This window comes from Lagopus muta, chromosome 6 (genome assembly GCF_023343835.1).
Source record: "Lagopus muta isolate bLagMut1 chromosome 6, bLagMut1 primary, whole genome shotgun sequence".
In the NCBI taxonomy this organism is placed as follows: domain Eukaryota; kingdom Metazoa; phylum Chordata; class Aves; order Galliformes; family Phasianidae; genus Lagopus; species Lagopus muta.
In genome coordinates this window covers 31346578-31361294 of record NC_064438.1, presented here as the reverse complement: position 1 = coordinate 31361294, position 14717 = coordinate 31346578, and the positions used below count along the sequence as shown (strand labels likewise).

The window sequence follows — 14717 nt, the reverse complement described above, 5'->3', positions numbered from 1 at the left end:
GTTTTTTGAGGATATGTGAGACTACTTTTAAGTTATTATTTTATTTTATATGTGGTTTCAATCACTAAAATAAATCTAACTTCTGTTAGATAGAAATAATAAAATTAGTCACTGTTGTCTTCATACAAATATTTTCAGGTGAGAGTTGAAGCACTATGAATTTTACTTACATGCTAAATTCTGACATGAAGCATGATGGCCCTATTTCAAAGAAAGATGGACACATGATTAATATGAAAATTAGGGAGATGCAAGTACCTGAACTAATAAGGTAGTCCTTATTCAGGCTGGACTACCTTCAGTAATTTCACCATTTTTCATGTGTCAGCTCTGATGTGGGTTACTGGAAATAAGCAGCTCCGATGAAAGCATTTCTCTCTACTTGGGGAATTTAAATGCATCCAAGTACATACATATTTGGAAAAAACATATGCATAAATGAAACCACCTTTTTTGTGCGTGTGTCTAGTTACTAAATCAAGCTAAATTTTTTTGTACTAATATTGAGCTTGAATACATGTCAAGACAAATTCACTGTGGCAATGTATGAGCAAGGTTTACTGTTTCATAGTTAAAATTCCAATTCAGTAAGGGAGTATTATAATGAAATCTAAAAAGCTATGGTAATTTCAGGTGGAACTGCAACATACAATTTCTGTATGTATAAAAAGTATTAAAGTGGAGAAAGAGCTTTGTTAAGAGGGAAGATTTAAATTCCAGAGAATTTTTTATCTAGTTCAGCACATCTGTTGGAGGTTTTTTATTCAGCAAAACTAAGAAAAATCTGCGATGTTATGAATGCTATGCAATATCACCTGTGTGTGCTACATATAATAAATATTTACAGCAAAATATCAGCATTTCCTCTTTTCCTTGATAAGTAACCTTACAAAAGAGGTTTTATCGCCATCTTTTTTTTAAAAATGGTTCAAATACAAAACATATAAACATAAAAAACAGTAATGTATTTTAGCTGCTTAGAATATCACTACTATCTCCTACTAGCTTCTGCTAAATCTTAAATATATGTCAAGTCCCTTCTTGTTTTATTTCATTTATGTATATTATGCTTCAAGTGGAAAACAACATAGTCACACAGAGATACCTCTTTTTTGTAGCACGTGGAGAGAGACTCAAATCAACATGTTCAATTACTTTTTCAGATAAATATCTTTTAGATTTTCCCATGAAATTTGGTTTTCCTTTGGATACTGTGGATTGCTGTTCGTCTTTGTTTCAAATAGTTGAGATTAAGAAAAGCTACTCATGTTTCAAATGGTTTTGCCCTTTATTTTTAATCTACAAGTAGATTACAATGCTGATGAAGTAACCACCTCAAACAGTATTGACATCTCTAAATTCTCTTCTATTTCTGTTGAGGTAAGATGGACTTTGCCCCATCTCTCATGGCTCGTATTGTGTTGGAAAGATTTCTACAAGAGCAGGAACAAGCCATCCGTAAGTGTCTCTAGTATTTTTCTTCCTTTCTGTTTTTTAAATTCTGGGATACTAATGTCTGAAACTTTTCTTCCGACTAAAACAAAAAAATAATAAACATAAGTGAGCTAATGAGGGCAAAATTTTAAGGCTGGTATCTTCCAACAGTTAAACAGTTAAATAGTTAAATGTAAAAGGACCACCCACATTTTAATAATACTTAAATGAGCACGTTCTTTTTCCTTCGTAGATTTTTAGTATATATATCCTTTCAGTAAAATAGAGGATGTGGATCTCACACTACACTTAAATGTTTAAAACTATGTATTTTGAAAGTCAGTAATTACCAAAAATAAGCATTGAAAATAAACCTAAGCCACTTTTAATTTTGCAGCACTGGAGAAATATTGCCGCTAAAAGCAAAAGTGCATTTAACTGATCTCAGTACAAGAAAATAAGAAAAAGAAATGAAAGAAAAGAAAAGAATAGAGCTACAGGAGGAGGTTCAAGACTAAATTAATTTGCCACTGAAAAAATACATTTTGTTATTTTCTCTGTGTCAACTGCATGATTAAAACCGGCTGTTAAGTGAGCTCTGGGGATGTGCTCGTAAAAGATTTATGAGTAATATTCAATGTGATATTCAAAGTGAGTCATGAATATCAGGGTAATTGCTCTCAGTGCTGGCTCTTTTACTAGGCAGGAGTTTGTCAACTGCCCCATAAATATTTGCCTAGTCTCATGTAAAAAAGACAATTTCATCTTCTGCATTTTTATTACCTAGTGTAATGTTTACCTTTGGAGCTTGACTATGGCAGAATAGGTAAAAAGCTTCAGAATATGTTTTATGTGTATAATCTTCTCTTTTTGAAAGCAAAAGATAATACCTACTAAAATATCATGCAGTAGCATATGGTGGTTTTTGTCAGGGATTTTTCCTTTGGTTTTCTTTGAATCTGCACAGTTATCAGTGACTGGTGGCCCAGTTACCTTCTGAAGGTTTCATTTGAATGAATTAAGTACTTCCCCTAAAAATTCAATATCATTTCAATAGATGTAGCCTCTAAAGTAACCTGCAGTGATGCTTCATGAGCAAATCACATGATGTCAGAATGGTATGGTTTCGATTTAATCAAGAAAGAGATTAAAGTGGATGTGTGTTATTTTCAACTTCGCCGCAGCACCGCCATTTGTCAAAGTCAACCTTCTGATTGCTTTGGACCTACTGCTATCCAGGTCTTGTCAAAATAGTAGTCAGCACAATCTGAAGCAGGTAGAGGAGTAGCAAACATAGTAAAACAGAATTCATTAACTTGTGAATTATGAAGTTAATATATTCATCATAAATTTTCTGACTTAATTTGTCTTCATAATGCTGGCAATGTTTATTGTGTTTTTCTTCTTCCTTCTTTTATTTATTTATTTAGCATCATCTTATACTCCACAAATGCAGTGCAATTTTGAAGTAAACCAGGAAGGAGTACAAACATATTCAGAAACCTGTTTAGGAAGAGGTGTTCCAAGAATGTGGTTTCTGGGGATAAGAGGAAAATTGTTTGTATCTTACTATGTTCTTGAATTACACTTAATTAGGTATAATAAATAAATCCTTATTTTGAAGCTTCTTTTAGATTTTATAGCTTCTTAGCTTGATACCAATTCTGTTGTGATCTACTTTTTCAAAAGTAAATTTGTAACACTTTTTTTTTTTTTTTTTCAGAGGGGATTTTTGAGACATAAAACACTTTAAAGCCACTATTTGTTACATGTCTGTCAGTTGTTGCTGACTTGTAACATACCTCTGGAATGATGAAAAAAAATCTTTCATACTGATCAAAACTGTGAAGAATTAGTTCTAGCACAGACTTTTAGTCATATTAGCTAACAATACATTACCCTTCAGAGCTCATTTTGTTTTTAATTTTCCTGAAAATGTGTATGCTGTGTCATACGATATGGGTGTGGTACAGGAATCACAGGGTTGTTACAATACTGCTGAAGTGTTTCTAGGGAAGGAGCTGTAAGGTACTCTGGCTTCTATTCTGACAGTTCCTTCTCCCTCACAGCAGCGACCTGGCTGGCCTTTGGCAATGAAATTCAATGCACATGGCTCCGCAGTCAAATCATCAGATTTCCCTGTGTGTATATTAGAGTTTTGTAATGTGTTTCCATTATGAAACAATGCAGGGATAATTGTCTTTGGTAGCAATTAGCTAACAGGTTTGTTCAGTGCTATTGGCAGAGGCATCCATCATCCCCTCCCTGACCACACTTTTTTGTCTACTGTGGACTATGGAGATCAATAGAATTCTGTATAGTGGAAATCACCCCAGCTTTAATGAGCTGCAAGTTTCAGTCAGTCTTGGTTTTGTATTTTTAATTTCTCCGCTTTAAAGCTGGAAAAAAGCTTTCCCTCTGGGAGAGGAGAATACTGTAGCTTTACTATTACTTTCACTAATCAATTCATGGTTCTAACTCATTTTACTTCTATGAAAAATATATGGATGAAAAAGATTGGGAGAACAGAAGCATACAGCTTATTGCTCCAGTAATACTACATTCTACTAAAATATGTATTTACTAAAATAGCGTACTGTAAATTGTTTGGTGTTGTCTTTTATTCTCTTGTATACAGACTTCAAACCATAGAATTACACAGTGAAAGGATTAAAAGATTGCTACTGTCACAAATCTTATTTTAAAAGAAGAAACCTAACTTATTTTTCAGTACTCTGTTTGGAGTATGAAGACAGGATATTTTGTCTATTTTTAAGAACCATGTTGCATCAGGTCAAATTTTTTTGTAGTGTGTGCATCTTCATAAGCAACATTTTTTGGAGAGTACTTTTTGTTGCTGAAGAATGAGAAACTAGAAAAACAGATCTGTGAGCAAAGGAAAAGCGGAGCAGAATTACCAGTGAGCAGAAATATTTGCATTCCTTCTTGCAAGTTAGGCAAAAAAATGTGTTGAAAGCAGAGGGTAAGTCTTTATTTAAAAATACATTGATCTAATGATGAGAAAGCTTGCTATTATAGAACTCATAGAGCAACTAACAGTAAAATAATGCCATTAGTATTTTTTTTTTTTTTTAAAGAGAATTACGGAGCGTGTACTTAAATTTTCTCCAAGTTATTCAAATATAGTGGACGCATAGCATGCTAGCTTTCTTCCATTCCAGAAAATAAGCTTCTTTAAAACTTTTTTCTTCATCAGGTGCTTTGGTCTTAGGGTGGAAATTACTGGGTTATCAGATTCCCTATTTATGCAGTATTAATGCTGTTGCAATCAAAAAAACTATTGAATTCTCCACAGTTTGCTGGTGTCAAGTCATAATAGCGCTCAGAATTGACTCTCAAGTACTAACTGTTCTTTTAAAGTGCATTAAAGACAATTATATAAACAGTAATCACCATTCCACTGTGGTGATGAAGCACAATGTCAAAGAAGGGTACATGGTTTCTGGATAGGAACAAAATTTATCCTTTTAGTTTTTGTTTTTTGTAGGTCTTCTATGCTTTTGTTGTATTATGATTTTTTTACTGTTTTGAAACTACTGGAGAAGCCATGTGTGTCAGTTTTCAGTCTGTCACAGGCTTCAGGTTCTACTAGGATGCTGAAGAATTTGAAGAATGTACTCTATTCTTTGACTTAACCAAGTTCAAAACGTATTATTCAATCAAGCACTGTAATAATTCTTTTGCCTATTACATTATTCAATAGCTCAGATTATTCTATCAGTGTATGGAAGATTAACTCCAAACAAAACTGTGGGGCCCAGGGAAAAGGGTACTTTCATAATGAAGCTTTCTAAACCTAACATCATAGATTGCAGTTATCTCTGTAATCCTGAAAATAAAATTGATGTTGTCTTTAAAATAGGTAACTTCTGCATTTGCAATCTTACAATCTTTGTAAGGTGTTAAATTCCAACTGTAAAGTAAATTCCAGATTACAAAACAGTTTTCTAGGAGGGCTCTAGTAAGTGGTGAATAAAGGGGGAGATAATCAGTTCCTTCAATTTACTGATTCTCCTGTTAATAAAGCCCGGGTGTCTATTGGTCTTCTCCACTGCCATATTACAGTGCTGGCTCACATTCAGCTTGCTGCCTAGCCGGGGCCCCCAGGTTTTTTCAGTGGAGCTGCCTGGTCGTGGGCCTAAGCAGCCTAAGCAACATGCTCTGGGTTTCCCTGCTGGAACAGAGACTGGATCAGATGACCTTCAAGTGTCCCTTGCAACCTCAAACATTCAGTGAAGTTGAGCATTAGAGCAGAGCAGTGCTATTATTCATTGAATTGATTGAAATACATCCACAACGTACTTGTCAATTGAAAGCAGTGAGATGGAAGACAAGAATTAGAAAACTTGTAATGCTGCAGAATGCTTGTTTTACAAATTGCATAGTGTAACTACAGTTATTAAATTCTAGACAGTATGTGTAATAAAAAGTAATTTAAAACTCTGACTTCAGGAGTGTCTAGTATTTTTATTGCAGCCTACCTAAAAGTAATCTATTTGATCTGTGAATACTATGTAAATGTGAACTCCTTGTTTGTCAACAATCCTTAATATAGATAAAGTTCATTTTAAAGTTGCCTTACCTCTCTTAGAAAATGCTTCATTCTTCACATTTTTAAGTTATTTTCAGTCCAGGACAATCTCTTACCCAAGAATATCAAATTGCTTAAATATTCAGAGATTAAAATATGTATTTGAATGTCTTATTTCATGTTTTTCCTTATAAAAAATTGTTAATACCTAATATACATACCGTAGGAATGTGCTTCACTTTTAAAAATGTATTACCATTGACTAATTATCAAAATGCTGTAATGCAGAATCCATAGAAGTGAGGATTTGGTTTCAGGCTGATAGCCTGGAGTTAGTTCAAATACAGCACCTCTAAGCAACTTTAGTACGCACTTGTCAAATCAAAGAAACAGGAGTAATCTTTTAGGCTGTAAAAAAAGCTAAATACAATAAATTACTGTTTGTAAATATACCATCTTGGTTACAACAGCACCTTCAGTTTTTATCTACTGAATACATGAAAAGTTAAATTGCACGAGGTAGCCTTCTCTAGTAAAAATTACAGGTGTACAGTAGGTATTGACAAGGTGCTGTTGTACATTTTGTACAAATGCTGTACATTTTGGTGTTTTTTCCTGTTAATGAAATTTAATTCTAGGTAATTAGAATAAGGAAACAAAGTTTTGGTTTTTTTTTTTTCTGAAGAGCTTACTAACTTCTGACTGTGGTCCATTAAGTTTGCATTCTATTGACTGACAGTTATTTCACTGTTGCAAGAAGATAAAATTGCATAAATTACAGTTCCTTTGCACTTACACACGCATTATTAAACACTGATTCTTGAGAAAGTGTCATTTTTAATACTGAATAATGATATTACTTCTTAACAAACATTTGAAGTTACTTTTAATTTTCCCATTCCTCCATCTCCCTATCTTTGGATTCATATTGATAAGACAGTGTGTTTTTTTTTTGTTTTTTTTTTTTGTTTTTTTTTTTGGTTTTTTTTTGTTTTTTTTTTTTTTTTGTTTTTTTTTTTGTTTTTTTTTTGTTTTTTTTTTTGTTTTTTTTTGTTTTTTTTTTGTTTTTTTTTTGTTTTTTTTTTGTTTTTTTTTTACAAAGATAGGTCAAGAAATATAGCAGATGTTTAAACTACGCACTCAGAAGTAGAAGTCCTCTGTTAGGGGAAAATAAATACATTTTTTTAGGTTTGTCGTTAGTCCTTCCTTTAGAAACCTTAATAAGAAGTCAGGAAGATAGAAACGATTTAATAAATTCATAATCCTCAAAACAAAAACAGATGAGACTTCCCTACTTGCATGTCTGGAATAGATTCTGCCCCAGAAAGCAGAGTATGGTCCATTTTTTGATCTGCTGTCAGTATTTTATCTGTTCTCCTTTTAGGAATGGGGAATTATTTTTCTTCCTGTTAATAGTCTGCTTTTTTAATTTGTCACGTAATAGCCTGATGATGTAGGCAAGAATAGGTTACAGAATAGGTTTCAAATGAATGTATTCAGAGCAAAGTTATCTTACTAATGAGAATTAGGCAACTGAATTAAAACATCCTCTGAAGAAAATGGGGATTGGTTCTGGATACATGCAAACAGATTTTTTTCATACCATGAAAACTTGGGTGAAGAAAGCACAGCAGAACAGGAGCAAGAGACTGAGGCTACAGTACAAATGAACAATTTTTATTTAACTAGTTTTACTATATGCTTTCAACTTGAATGCTGATGTATTTTAGTAAATTTGTGGCCTTTCCTGTTATATGAGAGAAAATATTTGAGTTAATGTTTTTATTTACAATCATTCTGGACAGCATGCAATGCTGAATTGAAGTGAATGGTGCTGACATGATATAGCTTCTTACCACTACACCATCTTGATGATCTTGAAATACTGGCTTATTCACTAGCCATGCTTGGGTTTTTGTCCAGATATTATTCCCAGTTTACAAATGAAACAGTTGAACCATAAATAGGTTAATTTACTTGGCCGCAGTCCTGCAGAGAGCTTGTGTTAAAGCAAAGACAAGGATTCAATCTTACACTTGTCAGGCATGGATTTATGAGAGCTAGACACTTCCAAATCTACTTGTACCCTTTCCCTGCTTCTTCTTTAAACTAGATAGGGAAAAATGAATGAATAAAGAGCAAAGGGCAATTTTTCTTTTTGGCTTATATAAGTCTGGTGTTCACTTTTTCTAAGGAAATTCAAGAGCTTTTCTTTAACACTGAGCAAGCCTCAGTCTTTCTATTGTTGCATAAATGTCTGATAAATGCAACTTCAGTAGTGCACTGATAAATTTGTGCTAGAGAAAATTTTTCTTGAGATAGCATTGCTGAGAAAAGCTATTTGCCTTCAAATCCTGAAAGTTACATTTCTTTGTACTATTCTAACTTCTTTTTTTTTTTTTTTTTTTTTTTGAGTGCATTAGAGAAAGCCAGTGTCCCGAGTAGCACATTGTGTGTTAAAAACTGTGGATTGATGAGCTACCTGATCAGTATTATCTCATATTTTAGATCATGGCAATCCAATACAGTAAGTTGTTTATAGAAATGACCATCCTCAAACATGAAGCAGATATCCTTTAGTGTAAGATTCATTCCTTCAAAAGCAGATACACTACTATTTGGGTAAATAATGCTACTTCAGCATAATTTAACAGCAGCACTGGGAATGCTGTCTTCTCTAAAAATGGCTTGCACTGCAAATAACCTAATTTAAACTTATCTTCAAGTTTCTTCCCCTCACATGCATATAGTACAATGCTAAAATACAAGCATTAAATGTCTAGAACATCTTTTCACCAGTTTTCTCCAAAATGACTATAGCATCGATTGTACTAAAGGAACTGAAGAAGCAATTCTTGGCATCATTTTTCTGTATTTCAGAATGGCTGTGCTTGGGCAAACAGGATAAAAGCTAAATGCATGCTGAATGCAGTGCCTGAAGGGTGCTACTGAGATATCTCAATTAAAAAGCTGATTATGCAACAAAATATCAGAAGAATCATCTGCAAGGGAAATCCAAATATTTGATATCCTCAGAACTGTCTTAAGCAGCCAATGTAAACCACTGAAGAAAGCAATGAAGAGCAGTCAGAAAAACACTGAAGAACAATTTGCTGAGGGCTGTGATTGTTTCCTTTTTCCAATGTAGTTAAAATATCTCCTCCCCCTTTATTTTTATTCTCCTTTCTTTGAAGATGATGGAGCCTTCAGGCAATAACTACCTGAGTTTAATCACTTCTTTGACTGAGGAGACTGGAACCTGCTATTTGAAAGTCACTAGAAAATAAGCAGGTCAGAGAAGTATAATGCTGCCAGCTAAAATCTATTCTGATTTTAAAATGAGTAACTAAACATTAGTTAAACTACGATCATGATGGAATTTATTTAGAAACCTCAGCTAGGAGGGGAAAACATGCTTCCTGGTTTTAGGGCAATCCTGGTTTTGGGGGCACATGGCAACACTTCATGATTTTAGGGAGATCAGTACTGTACTGTTTGGCACTGTAGAGGCTGTCAGAAAAATGTCATGATTATGCTCAGTAGCAGAACTCTGGTCCCCTGTTGTATTAACCACATTGTACAAGAAAGCCATTGATCCACAGAAGGATCTGGAGGGCCACCAGGATGGTGAAGAGGCTGGAGCACTTGCCCTGTGAGGAGAGTGAGTCTAATGGGACTGGAGTTTTTCAGCTAGGAGAAGAGATGGGCTCAAGCTGCTGAACAGCAGCCAGGCTGGGGCCTGTGGAGAAAGAAGACAGAGCCAGGCTGCTGACAGCTGCTCGTGGCAGTAGTTTGAGAAACAACAGGTGTGAGATTAAATGAGACAACTTAAACACTTTGAATAACTTGTTGACTGTAAATTCTGGTTTTTGTTTTCCTAAAGTAGATGCTTGTTACTTACAAAAATAATTTTGCAACAGAGGGTTTCAAAGAGCACAGTTTTCTTGTTTCTTCTGAATTTGTTTTGGTAATCTTTAAAGTTGTGGTGTTGAAATAACTAGTGTTATTATCCAAAGTTTATTACATAAATTTGACTAAAAAAAAGAAACATCTAGGTGTGATTACATAAGTCCTGTGTAAATTTGAAATTGAATGTAGTAACTGTAATTATCTAAAAGGAAGTTTATTACTCTATGATAAAGACATCAAAATAATGATTGGGGCTCCTACAAATCATGTGGAAGATCAATAAAGTTAGTCCATCATAGCTCGAGAATTTAGAAGTTATATTTTGACCTTCATTCACAATGAAGACATTGGAAACATATTTAATAAGTGAACTATAGAACTTCTTAATTAAAAATATTCCTCAGTAGTTTTCCCCAGTGATATAAGGAACTCATTTCCAATCCACACTGTGTGCACGGCTTTCTGATTGTTTTCTCTTTTTAAAGAAATATTAGTTTACTTTGATGCATTATTCAGATATACTAAACTTATCAGAAGTTTAATATATATTGTTCCCAAATAAATTTTTAAGCTCAACTGTATTGGGATGATGGAAAAAAAAAATTGAAAAGAGAAAAAAGGACCTTGACCTTTTTTCTCCTATTATTTACTGTAACTCCATTCTGTATAGAAGCTTATCCTTCATTTATCCTACTATTTCTGAATTCCTTCCTGTAGTGTGATAAGCTGTATGGCTGCATAACTCTCACCTGTTGTTCTTCCCTATTCTACCAAGCAAAGGTTTTGGTGGATTTTGCTGTGTTTTGTTTTTTTTTGGTTGTTTTTTTTTTTTTAATACATATATTAATGTTCTGCACTTGTAAGAGAAGACAAAGTAAAAGAAACATGCCTTTCTTGGGGAGCAAACGACAGCAAGGGCTATGTGTGTTCATTGCAGTCTCAGCCAGGTTATTCAGAATAGTCTCTATTTCTTTCTTTTGTCACTTCTTTATAGATAAGAATTTCACTCTAATAGTCCTGTTGCTGTAGACAAGTACAACTTTAAACCTTTCTTCTTCTGCAGCTATCCCAGTAAGATAGGCCAGGAGAGTATTGCAGAATTTTGATGAATTTGTTCTTTTCAAATTACTCTTCTCAATGTACTATGTATGTCTAGCCTTTTAATCTCAAGTTCATTGAAACTTTTTTAGTGTATGAGGTAGACTTTCTTAGTTTGATACCTGATCATCAAGCAGATCTTTGTTAAAATGGTAGTTTTTACAACATTATGTGTGTAATTAATGGGTTTTTTTTGGCAGCATCACATTATGTATTAATGTGATAATCATCATACTGGATCAGTTAGTGATCTTTTCTCAGTCACTAAATTGTTTAATTTGGATAACAGTTCTTAGAGCAGTGAATGCAGCCCTAGTCATGAGAAGTTTTGCAAAACTTCACTGGGAATATATTTCTCCCAACTCTACCTCTGCAGTTACAACTTAGTGTTGCTTCTCTCCATCGTACTACAAGATGGGAGAACAATAAAGATTCCTGTAAGCCTTGCCACCCTTCATAAAGAAACAAAATCAGCTATACATTGCTTCATTGTCTGGGATCCTAATCTTGGCAGTAGGTTGTACTTGGTGTGTCGGCAGACTGCATCTTTATGTACTAGGATGTGGGGGCACAATGGTTCTGCAGTAGACTAACAGATAACCGTTACCACTTGTCTGTCACCCAAACAAGTTCTTAAAGCAAATACTGGTTTTTGTTCTGTATCTCATCTAAAATGATTATTCTTTTTGAGAATTGCTACTTCTCTCATTTGCTTTCCTATTTAATTTGAATTCTCATCTCCTAAATTCCAGCATTTTTAAGATCCAGTAATGTCTTCGGCTTCAGTGTTTTGTAATTAATTTTGTAAACATATATTTTTGCATAGACAAAAAGGTTTAAGTCTAAGTGATTTCTTCAGTTGCTGGAGTGTCTATGGTGTTCTGACACTCAGCAGAAATGGTAAGCAAGCTTTTAAATTTAAAAGTGCTATTTTCCTTCTTTTGTATGTGTTTTTAAAATATTTCAGTCCACTAATGATTCTTTTCTACCTTTAAACCCCTGTGCATAATCAAAGAATATTAGGCTGTTATTATCACAAAATAAGAGAGTTAGGCAAAGTAGACTACAGTAGACTATGATAACAAAAGTGAATAAATAAAAGACTTACCCTTATCCTAGGCTCACCACAAAACACCAGCAGAGGCAATCTCTAGAAGAGATCCTTCCCCACTGGCAGTCAGCTCTTAAATAGGTCTAGGAGAGGTGGAGCCTGGCTCCACCCCTTCCAGCAGCACAGGTGAATTGCCTTCACCTGTGCTTCTCTGGCTGACTCATGGCTCACCTCAGGTGATCAATCAGAGGTTCAGGCCGTGACTCAGCAGTTCCCATACACCTGGTTCTTCCAGGGCATATTTTAGATAGGATGACAGAACTGAATATGATTATTCTAGATGAGTCTATATCAGTAGGAGCTATCAGTTGTGAGGAATTTGGTGATATTTCCAAGTCTGTGTCTTCCTTATCCTGATTTCAGTCAGTCACTAGGGAATGCTCAAACTTGTTTCAGCAAATTTACAGACTAAGGAAATGTGCAGATAACTGACCTGTTTCTTTCACTGTGCATTACTGGATATTGTGATTTAGGAATGTTTTGTATCTTTCCCTCCACTCTTGTATCTCTGAAGGCATAGACTCCAAATACTTTCTCAAATTCTGCAGTTTTTCAGCAAGGACATCCCATGCTTTAGATGATAGAAATTGGGACTGGGAATCTCAAAGTGTCTTTTGATTTTTCCTTACCTATTCCCTCTTACCCTAGTCTTGTACCCTAGTCTATTCCCCGCTGTATTTCTTTCAGTAATCCTAGGTTGAAGGAAAGTTCAAATAATGGAAATAACTTCTTAAAAATAATTTCAAATAAATATTTTGAATCCTGAGTGATACAACTGTTCCTCAAATTTTCTTCTAGCATGTAGACTTTCTTGCCTGTCCCAGGTCCGTTCTTGGTTTTGAAAATCAGATTTCCATCTGCTTTTCTGAAGAACTTCCATCTTTTTCCTTCCTTCAGAAGTTATTCTTGTTTCTCCTTTTTTTGTTCAGAGCTTTCCACTCCTACATTATTCACTTCTAGGCAATATGAAAGATTGCTATATTTACAGTATTTTTTATATTTCTTTTCAGATGGGTAGTAATTCAACAAGCACAATGAAGAAGCATACATGTAATTTAGAAATTTCTTATTCTCCATACACTACTAAAACATACATTCATCTAGCATTCTGCTTTATGCTTGCCTTTCTTTCACTAAACCAACAAAGAGCACAGCACTGAAAAGATGCGTGCAAGGCAGTCGTGCACTTGACTTAAAACTTGCAGCTGTGTGGGAGTATGCAGCTTTTCAGTAGGTGCCAGTTTACTCATTTTCATCTACAGTATCATAACCAGATTTTGGCACATTTGAGTCCCGTATAACCTCATCTTTTGTTATGGTCCTTACAAAAAAATGTAAACTACCTGATCATTATGTGTCAGGTTATGCTACACCATCATTAATTTCTTCTGAGAGAAATTGGACATGTGTTTCTGGTCATTCTCAATCTAATTTTGATAGTGCTTTGGGATTATTTGTGTGTGTGACTAATTAGTTTTCTTAGCTACTACTATTAGGTTACAAACGTTCTTAGCAATCTTTCTTCTTCTTTAATTTGCTTTATTATGATGATTCCAAAAATTGCAAGGGATTAGTGATGTTCAGCTGTCCTTTAAGCAGTGGTATTGGTCATTCCTGAACTTAACACAGTCACTTAAGTGTTTGCTAGACTGACTGATCATTAAAAACATGATACTGAATACAAAGTAGCAAGATTTTATTATGTAATTTGCTGATCCCTGCAAATTTACCTAAGCACATTGTTAGTATGAAAATTAACCGCCTTTCAAGTTTTTGCTTTTATTTGCTAGCATGTAGCTTCTTCCTAAAACAGGTGTATAGCATAAGTAAAAGATTAAAAACTTGCCTAAAAAGACATATATTCCTATTAATGGAAAATCTTTATGTCTTAGTGAAAATCACCAGGATGTCAAGGATGTCTAAGAATGTACACCTGATGCTATGTGCAAATGCAACCGAATGGTTACAGGGTTTGCATTTTCAGTGCCTTTTGTTTGTTATGTTTGAGTAACATGTTAGTTTATAAACTGTGGTAAGATATTTAAGTCTTAAGAATTTTTTTAAAACTGGCTTTTTGGTGAACTAAGGTTTTCACTTACTCATCTAGTGAGTGGTATGTCAGTACTGACTAATGTTGTTGTTTAGCAGGTATCTGGTCTATATTGTTGTGCAATAGGAAGGAACAATAAGAGAAATTAATAATTTATTGTCTCATTCCAGGCCTAGTATTGGTTGAGAGGTATAACTATTTTAACCTGGGTAAATACGCCACTGCAACCACTTGAAGATGGCAGATCTTGTGTAATGAATAAGATCAAAGAAATACTGGAGCAAAATACAGTTTCAGAATTCTTCACATCTTATTTTTGGTGGCAGCTTTTGAAACTCCAGAAGATAAAAATGCAAAGGATAAAGACTTTTTATACCAAAATTAAAAGAGCCAAGAAATAAGATAGGAAAATAAAGGAATATTACATGTACTTGGCATGCTCTGAAAGTAATACTTACTATTTCCTTGGTCTACAATATCAGAGGCTAATGGGGTGGCAGTAGAGGCTGAACCTTCCCACACATTTTGTTACATTTTGTTGCCATGAGACAGATGGCAGTAGA

General features: G+C 34.3%; 1 protein-coding gene across 3 annotated transcripts in view; it reads left to right on the top strand.

The window, feature by feature from the left end:
• The window catches only part of CDIN1 (CDAN1 interacting nuclease 1), a 114118-nt gene that overhangs the window by 26845 nt on the left and 72556 nt on the right, over window positions 1–14717 (top strand). For 2 of the 3 annotated variants that reach the window (XM_048949473.1, XM_048949474.1), the window contains exon 5: window positions 1386–1458. In XM_048949473.1, coding sequence (XP_048805430.1) covers window positions 1386–1458 — 73 coding nt within the window. Of the gene's footprint in view, window positions 1–1380; window positions 1459–14717 lie in introns of all 3 variants that reach the window. The other variant, XM_048949475.1, reaches the window with a different exon arrangement.